This window comes from Atractosteus spatula, chromosome 12, assembly GCF_055471065.1.
Source record: "Atractosteus spatula isolate fAtrSpa1 chromosome 12, fAtrSpa1.hap1, whole genome shotgun sequence".
Classification (NCBI taxonomy): Eukaryota; Metazoa; Chordata; class Actinopteri; order Semionotiformes; family Lepisosteidae; genus Atractosteus; species Atractosteus spatula.
Window position 1 is genome coordinate 29,521,985 of NC_142717.1, and position 12,678 is coordinate 29,534,662.

Genomic DNA, 12,678 nt, shown 5'->3' on the forward strand with positions numbered 1-12,678 from the left:
TGTTAACCACAGGAAAAAAAAGGGCTTGTGGCGCTCTAGTAATATATGTCTATGGTGTAGAGCATTATAAGGTAAATGGGGGAGAACATGAGCCCACTAGGTCTAAAGTCTACCTATGACTTGACAGAGACCGATGTAGTCTGATTACAAGGGAGATATTTAACAACCAGTAATTCTTAGTTATCGATTTGTTGCATTTCGAAAACTGATGTTCTGAAAGTCTTTTTTACAGATGTGCAGATTTTGAATTCTGTTAATATCGCCAAAAATCATACAACGAAAAACCTCAGCACCTACTAATACAAAGTCTTAAAGGAAAGAACTTTTTATTGACCTATCGCATCACTGAACGTCTATTAAAGAGCGTTTACTAAAGACTTCTGGGAAAAGTAGTCTCCGCAGTTTGCTGCATTGTCCGAAGTCCCTTTTCTGTGAACGACAATACCCACAACTCCACAGGCGTCAAGCACGCAAGCTCCATTGGACTCTGTCTCAGGGTTGTGTGCGGTGTGTTTTCTCGCGTACTGTAGTCTAGTATGCATTTACATGTTTTAATTGTCTAGATGTTTTTATGTATTTATTTCTAATGATAGGTCTATCTATATTCCGTCCTGCGGGCTGTGCAGAAACAGCTACTTGCGGTTGCCGAGTGTGGCAGCGGTAAAAGTCGGTTGCCGCTGCATACGGTTCTGCGTCTCGGCAAAAATGATCAGTAGTTTGCCATCTATGGGACACACACACAGCCAAAAATAATAAATGGGCTTGCAGCTTAAAACGTAAAGAAACAGACGAAAGGGATATATACTGTATTTGTGCTGGGGGGAACATGTGGCAAAGCGTCGGTCTGACTGTGCTGGTTATTGTCGCCACCCTTGTATGCGTCTTGCTGTTCATGCTGTTTGGTAAGTAGCCCTGTGGAGATGTGTCATACCATTAGCACAGTTTGTTTCTCTGTATTAAGGGGGCGACGGCATTGCAGTCGGAACTATATTAAAATGAATTGCTTTAAAATATCTTTTCATCTGTGATTAGCTTCGTTGCAATAATGAAGCGAATGGGTGGGTAGGTAGTTACTAAGTGTACTGGAGGGGTCGTGCATTTGAAAAGGAAATGCAGCGACTGTTTGCGTTTATACACGAAACTTCCAACATAAAATCTTTGCGATTATACACGAAACTTCTAACATAAAATCTTTAACTCCCAAACTGTGTATCAGGTTTTACAAATACGGATGCGTATATTAACTCGTACTGTACATTCAGATCGTTTTATGTTGGTGGTGACGAAGGTATTTATGTTGCTAACCAACCCCTAGCCATATTTTTTACCCCCCCTTCTGTCAAAATAACAATTTTAGCTCTGACAGGAAGGTCACGTTTCTAAACAAATCCCGAAGAACGAATTCCCGGATTTAGATTATTTCCCTCCTTGTGCCTTTGTGAGTTGCACAACTCACAGTGAAAATAGGAGAAATCTAATAGTGCGTTAGAAAAGGTAGAATGTTATGTTGTTTATTCAAAGTGTTTCACTGCTTGTACAAGGTTCTGTCTGCTACACGGGAGATGCCTGTAGGACGACTTACAAGACTTGTTTAATTACAGCTTTCCAGGACTACTGTGTCTGTGACACTGCCAGTCTCCTGTAACAAAAATATGCCATATAGAAATAAGGTCTATTTGAGGTCTTAAACTGAATGTGTAACACCTGGAGTTCAAAGTTTCTTTTGGGGCAATATCATAAATGCACATTACAAGGTTTCTATTTTCAGGGTAACAACCTTTATAAATATTTATAAACTGGCATACTTTCGTCCCCAGAGCTAGCTTAGAGATGAGCCACTCAGCGAGGAAGGCACAACATTCCCAGATTAATTTAACCCATCTGTTTGAGAACAGCCACTTGTTTATCAGCTTGACTTTTTGGCTTCTGTCCCTGTGCTGCCTGGGGAGAGCGGTGGGTGGACAAATGTTCATATACAACTGTCATTCAACTTCTGGTGTTGCCAACATTTCTATAGGACAAGCAGCCCTGAGGGGATGAGATGATCAGTGCATCTCTCACCAATGTTGCGGCTAACTTGCAAGGATCAAAACTCTTAGGAACCCTGACCTACTCAAGCCCCACCCTTTCCTGTATTTCTGGGAATTCTGGTTACCAGGGGCTAATAACATCGTTCATGCTTTGGAGTGTGATTTATCTTAGTGTGAGCATTCATCTTGTTCATGCTTGTAGAAAACTGAAAAATAAATATTGTAATCCTTGCTTGTGAAATCACCTGTCCATCCATCCATTTTCTAACCACTTTATTCAATCCAGGGTCTCTGGGACCTGCGAAACCAGTGAAACCACTTCTGTTACTTTTTTTCATAGAAGATGCTTGTTCAACAGGACAGGTCTTATTGCATGACGTATTTGTTAAAGTTTGCTAGTGTATACTGAAGTCTTATAAAACTGTTAGATTTGAGATATGGAACAGGTGAGGTACTGTTCACCTTACTCTTTTTCCCTGCTGTTCAGAGAGTACCTCTCTAACACCGTTTCGTTTATACCACCAAAGTCAGCCATTTTGTTGAATTGTTCTGTAGCCTTTTAAATGGTTCTGCTAACCATGTGCTCGTTGTAGTTAAGAAACAGGCATGCTGCACCCATGCTGATTTCCTCTCCAGTGGGGCCAACATTGCAAGACAAAAAAAATCTGTAACCTCCAGAATTGTGTTATAGCTGGACCACTTCCTGCTTTCTGTGCAAAAAGGCTGCTTAAGTTTCTCTTTCCTTTTTGTGTGTTTCTTGACTCATTCATTTCGTTCAGCCCTACTTCAGAGTGTCCTCAGACATTTCTGGTACTGTGTTCAGCATAATTTTAACTGGCTTTAGGCTTTTCATTTTTGTATTTTATTATCTGTTGATTTGGAAAGGGCACTGCAGTTTACACTACCTCTTAAGTCTTTAAGCATGCATGAGGTTTTGGATACTTCAAACATAAAATGTGTTACATGTCTGGAACAAACTGCCCAGCCAAGTTTTGCGAGATATGGAACAAGCTACACAGCAGTGTTGTCAAAGACAATACTCTGGCTCTTTTCAAGAAATTAGGTAGAAGGTACAGTACCATTTGTAGAATGGTACTATTGTCAGTCATCTGGTGTGGTTGCTTTCTAAGAACATAATGTTTTTCAGCTAATTGAAAGGGTCAACCAATGTGCAAGTTGACTTTAAAAATATTGTATTACATTATTGAGTGCTTGGTACAATTTTGAATTAACTTATATTCCCTCATTTTATCCCACTCTTGTTTGTTTGTACAGTAACCTTTTTAAAACCTTTTGAAACAGGAAAGTGCCAATGTGTGATTTGACTTTATATATTTCACTTTTGCTTTTCTAGCTAAGTTCTGATATTTGATATAGAGTATATTTGTATGTAATACACGTGTAATGGCTGTCTTTCGGATGAGATGTTAAACCAAGGTCCTGACTCTCAGTGGTCATTCAAGAACCCCTCCAGAAGAGTAGGGAGTTATCCCAGTGTCTGGGCCAGATTTCCCCCCTCAGCCTTTACCATGGCCTCCAAACTGTCCCCATGTATGACTGGCTTGCACTTGCCCTGCGATGGAGTGGCGCCCTGTCCAGGGTGTACCCTGCTTTGCACTCGCTGCTTGCCAGGTAGGCTCTGGCTTCCCACAACACCTTATGGTATAGAGCTGTTTGGCAAATGACATGACATGTGTAATGGGATATGCAAACAAGCCTACCATCATTAAAAATAACTAACTTAAGTGTTAGCGCTTGAGAACTGTTGAACATGTAGTTACAAGATTACAGGTTCAGGGTGAGGTAAGTAAAAAAAAGCACAGATTGCACAGATTTCCCATAGATCAGGATGTGGGTTGTGTGTACAGTGGGCTGAATAAAAAGCAGTGTTGGTCTGCTGTGACGTAAATACTGGAAAGGCTTCAGATCCAGTAGCATGTAATTTGCAGTTCATCGTGGGCTGTGCTCTGTGAGCAGCGTCACATTTCAAAGTGGCCTTTTGTCTTTGTCAGACGTGGGATAGCTAAGCTAAAGAAGTGACGACTTAATGTTTCCAAATAATGTCCTGGGTAACTATCTCATGCCCAGCATCTGTCTAATCTTCAACACATCCACACGCAAAAACAATCATATCAAATTTAGGTGTGCCAGAAGCCCTGAGAATGCCTTGAGTGCGATTTAGATTTCAGCAGAATGGGAAAGTAATGACGGAGAGATTTGTTTCTTTGGCTAGATCGTGTAATTTGAGGTCATCTGGCAGCAGGCATAAAACGAGTCTACTTGTGATTTACAGCTGAGTGTTTTTATCTTTTCTTTTTTAGTTTCAGCATGAAACTGATAGTGTGGAAAAATTGCCTGAGTTGAATGATTAATAAAAAGGGTTTACCCTGCCCTGTATGAACTAGCTCCCTCTTGGCCAAAGTCTACATCCCATTTTCTAGTTTCTGTGGACTAAACAAGATGAAATTTGTGTGATTATTGGCAGGGATTTGGGGCGAGGACTTTAACAGAGATATGCCTCAAAATAAGTTTGGCATCCATTTTCAGATGTTCACATTGACCTGTGTGATATCAAGGGAGACTACAGAGTGCATCTCTGTAGTCCCTAAGATACAAGAAGAGAGCTTGAAATTGCCTATATGAAATTGACTATATTAACAGTCATTCTACCTTTTGCTAGTCATTTCTTAATTACTGTTGCAGCAAACAGCTAACACCTCCCATCAGGGCTAGCAAAATTAGTGTGATTGGGAGAATGTGCAATTTAATTATTAATTAACAAAAAATAATCAATGCTATTTGCAGAAAAAAAATGAAAACTAGAAACATTTTCTGTTTATTCATATTAGCATAGTGTTTAATGTCAGTTGAAATTGTTAGGAAAATACTGTAATATCACATTATGCAACTAAATAAAAACATTTAATTTAAAATCAGGTGTTTGGGAGCAATTTGCATGTTAATTTCTTTGCATTTTGTCCTGGTCCCCCTTAATTGTAGTGCAGCTTCATGTCTGTCGATGTGTGGAACCATTGTAAGGATGCTTAACCTGTGTACTATCAGCTGCATTGTCGAGGAGACATTAGCAAACTGAAAAATAAACATCATGCTGTCAGCTGGTTACATGTTCTCTTGTAGTCAGAATCTTTCCTTATAGATAACCATGCTTTACAGTACAGCAAGTCTATTTGCTACTCCCTTTTTCTTTATAACATCTGTTCAGAAGACGTGATGTGAAACATTGATATTGTCATTTTATCGGCGTTTTTCTGCTGTGTTTGCCTGCAGGCTGGTATGTTGTATGGCAGCTGTTCCTCTCTAAGTTCAAATTCCTGCGAGAGCTGGTGGGTGACACGGGATCCCAACAGGGAGACGACGAGCTGTCCGACTCGGAGGCAGAGCGAGACTCGCCCCCGACCCCCCGGCACAGACCCAGGATGGCCCGGCAGAGGAAAGCCCCTCCTGAAGAAGCTACATAGGGAGACTCGGTGTCCTGCATCATCCCTCTGACCAGGCCTCTGAACATACCTGTGTTCTAGGAGCTAGTAACGTGTGTGACGTGACGCATTTTTATGTTAGAATTTTAGTGTCGCCTCCACTAGTACTGCTGAGTACAGAGCATGTTCAGTAACCTTTGATTTCCACGTCTCCCTAAGGCTACTGACTTGCTCCAGTGTGCTGATGTCTGTGAGATGTATGACTGTCCATTACATCACACCGGCTGTGTTTACAGACAAAGGCAGTGCTTGCCAAACACCAGATAACACTGGCTGTAGCAACCTGTTAGCATTTCTTTACTATTAACTGGGGAAAAACTATTGTAACTGACTGACTCGCCACCCCCAGGTTTTCCTATTTCAGTTTTTTTTCCACAAGTGAGTTTCGAAACTGTACTCCAAAGGTTACTCAAATGTGCAATGAAAGAAATGTGTGAAATTGGTTGGTGAAATAGTGCATAACGGTTTAACATTAATCAGGGGAACATTAGGGTTCTTGACTCCTTGCTTGGAGGCCTTCTGAAAACTGAATGTTATGACAACACTAGAACCACAGTGGACCTCTGGTCATTTAACTCTACTTCTGCATGGAGTGCTGCTTGACTCAGAAATATAAAAGCAACGACTGTAGAAAGATTTTTTCTTGTGTATCAAGTTGTCTTGCACATTCACATTGTTGTTTTTTCTCCATTCTATATGTATTAAGAAGCACCCTTTTCAGCTGCTTTTACATATGATGTTTTTTCTGAACATGGTCTCTGACAATAGCGAATACTGTAAACTGTTTACATGTTGTGTTGTTTTTACTGTAGCTGGAATGGCCCTTAATATATTCCTTAAAAGGGTCGTTCTTAGTTAAACAGAATACTCATCTTACTGACTGAAAAAAACGGAATTTTCTCAAAGTCTCCTGAAATACAAATTAGGGTGTAGATGTAATCACAGCCCTATAAAGTTAAAATGTTCCCCTTAGTGCTGTCAGCCATTACATCGAGTTACAGTGGTGTTCCTCAGCTTCAGGCCTCAAGGGCCACTCCGTCCTATGAACATCACTCCACCTGAATTATAAATCCGGTGATTGAGCTAATGTGCCTAATTCAAGCCTGGGCATTCCTGGAGATTCTGTAGATGGAGGCACACAGTTGTCTGAACATTGCAGGGGTTACAAGGGATAGGGTTGGTCAGGCTTGAACCTTCCAGACACGTTGGAGTTTGGCAGTGCATTGAGTAATAGAAGCATCACTCCTCCAGATGGCACTGACTTTCCTGGGAGGTGCTGCAGAGCTGGCAGCATGTCAGATGAGGCATGTTGAAGGAGAGCTGTGCTGAGCTCCTGGACAGTGAGCCATGTCCAAAAAGAGGGAAACTCATTAATGGTACTGAGGTGCATCCGGTCCTCATGGTCACAGGTTCTTCTGGTGTTCATTCCAGCTGAGCTTTAATGTGATGTAAATTATCTTCTTTTGTTGACAGAGGTGGACCATAGTAACACTTTTCTGATGGCTTGTGGAGGGGGTGTGGAGAGAAATGTTAAACTGATGCCGTTGAGGATAGGAGTGTGCCCCTACACCACACACATACAGTACACGTTTTATCACAGGGGCTGTCAGAGTTTTTAAAGGAAGGAAAAATGTCCATGCTTTGAGAGAACGGTCTGCTACAATGGACAAGCTGGACAATGGACTGAAATTATTTGAAGGTTCTTGCATTATGGGCTATAATGTTACAGTAAAACAGTGCCTAAAGCCACATAAGCCTAGATGGATCGGGCATTTTGTGCAGTTCCCCTCTGGGAAAAAGCATGTAACCTGTGGGAAATTAAAAGCTTTTATTGCAAACACTTTTAGATGGAGTTGCGTTGGACCGGTAGGGCAGTTTTTGCTTAGAAAGCATTATTTCATCCTTGGGTTGGAAATGTACTATAGTAAAGACACAGATATGATAGAATCTTGGTTTTAGAATTTAATTGAACATAATGAGCGCATTCATTTTAACATTAAACAAATGGTAATATTCCTATTGTAACTGACGTTATGATATTGCAATAGTAAAATGCAATTGCTTTTGTATTTGTAAATTATCTGTAATAGAATTTGTATGTCCATTTGGTAAATATTTCATCCTAGGTTTTGCAGAACATTTGGTCTGATTGGTAGCGGGAATAGTGAACATTACTACTTAAATAATGAAGAGTGAAAACTAGGAGGATTTATTATCATTTGAGTATTTTGTAAGAATAAAAAGTGTATTTAGTTATTTTCAGAATAACTGACATTGAGCTGTCTCTCCAATTATATCAGTGTTAGCTTTATGACCTGGTTTGTGCTCATTTCATTCAGTTTAAGGACCTTTTCAGAACTCTTCTGACATCCTTGACTTACCTCAAAGTTGGTTGGATTGTTATATTTCTATGTAACTGTGTCTGCCATTGACCAACTTTGTCTTTTGTCTCTAGTTTCAGATTTATTTTCTTCTGTTATGTTGCCTGCAGATGGGTGCAAAGGGAGTTTGCGTGTTGCAGTCATGCCTTGTAGCTATACTTAAAGTGCAATATGGAGACTGAACACAAGATGGCAGTTTTGCATTTCACATTGCAAAATTTTAAACTGAACTACTTTTCACAGACATTTAGGAGGATTAACTTTAAATGATGAAGCTCTTTTTGTGCTTCAAGTGCATGCATGCCATTTAAATGTACATAAGGTCTATTGCTATGTATGTGGCAGTAGTAACTTGTATCAGTTTTGAAACTGATTTGCACTGAACTGATACCACATCTGTAAATTCAATGCATATTCACTTTTTATTGTTAATGCTCAGCCACAACTGTAGACATTGTTGATTACTATTACAATTGTTTCCTAATACACACTGTGCTTTAAAAAATAAAGCATTTTATAAGATTTGAAAAGGTGTAGAACCAAGAAGTACTTTCAACGATACTGGTTAGTGACTTTGCAGTTCACATGACTTTGTGTGATTGTAAAAAAAAAAAGTTTCAAGGAGCTATTGAATATACACGTTTAAAAACATTCGGAGTATACATGTTGGAAAAATAGAGCCTACAGATGACGGTCAGGAAATGACTGTGGTAAGCCAAGGAAATGAGACTTTTCCTTGCTACTTTCCTCAGTCTATAAATAGAACCATGCCCATTTTACTGTCCTTATAGCGGGGCGTACACAGCTATAGCAAGCCTGGAAACCAGAACAGAGAAGTTCACATATATTGGTCTGTCATAAACATGAATGGCGATTTGTGGTGATGTAGCATGAAGTTAGGGCCGTATCACCTTCGAAGACAAAAAAGGCCTTGGAATGCTACGGAAATGATCAGTTGGCTTCTTAATCCCTAACTTATCATAACGCTACAGCAGAATTCACTAGATTGTGTTTCAGTGCTGCTACATCTTAAAGCTCATGTTTTAAAAATAAAAGTTATTCGCTAGCCTTCACTGTTCCAGTGCTTTTATTTGTTGTAACACAAGGAGGAAATAAAAGCACTAAGGTACAATAAGATGCCATCTAGTGTTTTATTACTTTTGTATCCTATTGTTTTTGGATGGAGATGTTCCAATATTAAACTAATCTATATCCAAATAATTATCTGTGCTGTACCTGTAGGAATCGATGACTGGTTAGGTCATTGACGTGACTGACAAAGGCACACAACATGCACAGTAAATGATCTTTCCGTTTTATCACCGCATGTTATCAATTCACACATCCGTTAAAGCATCTGAGGATTTCATTTATTCCAATGCAGGCCTGCTGTATTTTTCGATACCGCAACCAAAATAAAATACTTTCTCCTTACGTACTTGCGAAATGTAGAACAGTTTTATGAATATATTGATCAAAGTCTAATTCGTAAGGAAAGTTACAAACAAGAGGATTTCATTCAGCCAATATAGCCCATTTGGACTACATGGACTATATTAGCCCAAATTAGTAGTTAATTTATCCAAGGATGTTATCTTGCCATTTCTTCAAAAAATCAAGGCATCAGCTCTAGCAACATGGCCAACTACAGTAGCTTGTTCCTTATTTCCATTACCTTTGTATAAAATGCAATTTAATATTACCTATCCATTACTGCTTTCAACAAAAGAGCAGACAACAGGAACACAGGACAGTGCTGAAGAGGAAAAACGTCACACTTTTGAGTGTGAATACACAAAAACTTTGGGGTAAGTAGAATCAGTCATGTGGGTGGGACTCCACACTCTAATAATGTTCAACGATAGGTGCATAGTGATTGCTTGATTACCTATTAAAGATATGAGATACTCTTTGGATTTAACTACAGTCTCACTCTTTGGTAAAGCTACAGATAGTGCAACTCACAACTTCAGTTCTAATGCTTTATCGCTGTATCATTGTTCCAGCACACTTTGCAAAAGGGCCCAAGGAGAATCCAGAATGACTTTATTAACACACATAAATCACCTACTGTAATTACTACAACACAACTGTGCTTTACCCCTCAGATTTTGAGCCTTGGTTATGAATAATGTTTAAAAAATGTTTTTTCTCCCTAGTAGGGAGTATTTTTGTGGTTTGTGTGACTGTGTGAGCTTGTTGAGCAAGTTGAGAAATAAGCCTCATTTTATAAAAAAAAACTAACCTAGGCCCAGAAAAAGTCCAACACTTTACCCTAGCCACTCGTTTAGTTCAAAATGAGATGGATTTATTTTTCCTAGAGGTTGATTGAGTCCGCCTCATCGAAATCCTTGATCAGAACCAGGCCTTGAAATCTTCAGTTGCTGGGTGTGTTGAACTTACGATTTACTCCAGGCTTTAGTTCACAGTGTCCAGATCTCTAAATGAGAACAAAAAGGGAAGGGAAAGGGAAGAAAACACAATAACTTGATGAATGAAGTAGAGGTTCAAAGCACTTTGTCCTGGATGGAGGCTTTTCAACCCCATCTTGACGGTCCAGAAAAGGTCGATTCATAAATGATCCTGCAGAATTAACCTCAAACAAAATGGTATAGGAGCTGCTTCTAAAGCCTCACAATCCTCTTTGGAATGAAGTGCCTCCTGGTTTCCATCCTGAATGCTCCAAAACCTAATTTACACTTGTTTTCTTGTATCATCGCAGCGTCTTTCAGGTGATAAAGAAGTACGTGTATGTGTATTTTAGGAGAGATGGCTGGATGAATTCCTTGCATCAGTTGCTAAATTGATTCTTCAGTTGCTAAACAGTGTTCAGGCTGTTGCAGCCACTGTCTGATGGGATTATGGGGGCGGCTGACCTCGATCCATCTAATTGTGCTGGATCTATTGACACCCTGAATGTCAGTTATTAGATTATTGGCATTGTACAGTATGTCTCCGAAGAGCACCAATTTGCTGTTTCTGTGGTATCTGAAGTTTGAATTGCAGCAGCCTTTTGGAAATGGTTTTCCCCAAATACTTTACTGATACAGATATGATGACTGAGATTAACAGATTAATTTCAAATTTGGTATAATTTGACAAATACCAGCAGACAAAAAAGATTAAAAAAACAAAAAGGTGTTTTGGAATGTGGTAGTGTACACTCTGAAAAATTTACTGTTAAAGCTGCATCATGGTTAATTTGTTGATGAATACTCTTGAAAATGGCCCAGCTGAGAAACATGTGCCACTACTCTAGAGCCGGTCTGTAACTTACAGAAGGAGTCTGGTTGTGGGCTTTCTGATATGTCTACTTTACAATATTGAATATTGATTAAAGGTCTTACAAAAGCAATTGTCTCCCTAGAAACTTCAGTGCTAGGCTATGAAAGCTTTCTTCTAAATTAAGATTTATGTCTGAGAAAAGCTACTTCAGTTTTACTGTAATGTTTGAATTAGTGTTTGTTTGTTTTTAACCTGATGCCGTGCATCCTTGTTATCTATGTTAAAAGTGTGTTTTTGAAAAATATTCTTTAATATGGCTGTGACATGCTCACTGATCATGCCCAGTAGCAGTCTTCACTATGTTGGAAACAGAAAAACTGAAGTGATTTTAAAAGTCTTCTGGGGTTATTAGAAAACATGGGAAAATACACTTCCTGGCCTTTCATATTTGTTTCTATCTGCACTACAAAAAATGAAATTTCACTTTCACAGTGGTCTCCAGCAAGAGAGCACAGACAGCAATGGTACCGCAGCCCCACACTGGTCATTCTGCTGATTATGCAGTAATAATAATACCTAGTACTTTTTCTATCCTTTTACATTCCAGTCAGAAGAAGTGGAAATTTTGGCAGGCTAGATTGCAAAAGCATGAACAAGAGTTTAGCCAGTGTTTCTGTTTGCTTCAGCATTTGTGAACAGTAGCTTGGTTTTTATCTCTTTTGAAAGAGCTGCACCTGCTATAGCACAGTGTTCCCTGCCACCATGCCTGGACACTGCTTACGAATTTGGCACCAAAATGCCACTTATTGGTCCGGATTGTCCTGAGATCCCTCCTGGCACTGCTGACTGGGCTCAGCATCCAAGGTTGGAACTGTTGCTCTTTCCTGTGTGACAGAAAACCTCAAACATCTAGGAATAGAAGCTTGCTTGCTTCCCAGTTGTTAGCTTAGCTTTGTCTGTTCATCGGTTAATGTTGTGGGAGCTAAGGAAATCACTCTTAGCATAAAATGAGGTTAAAAAGAAAAAGCTGAATAGACAGATGGAAAGTATATCAATTTAAAAAACCCTGCCTCACCTTCCAAAAACTACAGAAAACTTTATATTTTAATATAAATTAATGTACATATATACATTAATGTTGTGCATAGACCATTTAATAACCTTTGAGAGTTTAATCAATTATTTTACCCTACAGAAATATACATGACATGCTGTAGGTTATCATCATCTATTGCATGCTAGTGTTTCCTTGGGTTCAGTACATTTTACTGCTGTTGACATTGGGCTACAAAATACACACTGCTCCATTTATATTCTGGATGGAAATGAGAATATATATGTAAACTTACGATGGAAAGATTTACATTACTGTATTGTTGGAAGACATTGTACAGAATGTGATTTTTCTGTACATTATTTATGAAACAGCTTCATCAAGTTATTTTAATTATTTTAATTCTCCAATACTATAATATATATCTATACTGTAATATTCTCCAATTTTGTGCAGGCCTTTGTTTTCAGTCAGTACTAACACATAACAAA

At 39.1% G+C, this 12,678-nt stretch overlaps 1 protein-coding gene across 1 annotated transcript; it reads left to right on the forward strand.

The window, feature by feature from the left end:
* Positions 1 to 408: 408 nt before the first annotated feature.
* Positions 409 to 8,974, forward strand: smim13 (small integral membrane protein 13). The gene is made up of 2 exons (XM_088929013.1): positions 409 to 902; positions 5,319 to 8,974. Exons 1-2 carry the CDS (start codon positions 827 to 829, stop codon positions 5,507 to 5,509), a joined length of 267 nt encoding a protein of 88 aa, XP_088785139.1. The 5' UTR covers positions 409 to 826; the 3' UTR covers positions 5,510 to 8,974.
* The last annotated feature ends 3,704 nt before the right edge of the window (positions 8,975 to 12,678 follow it).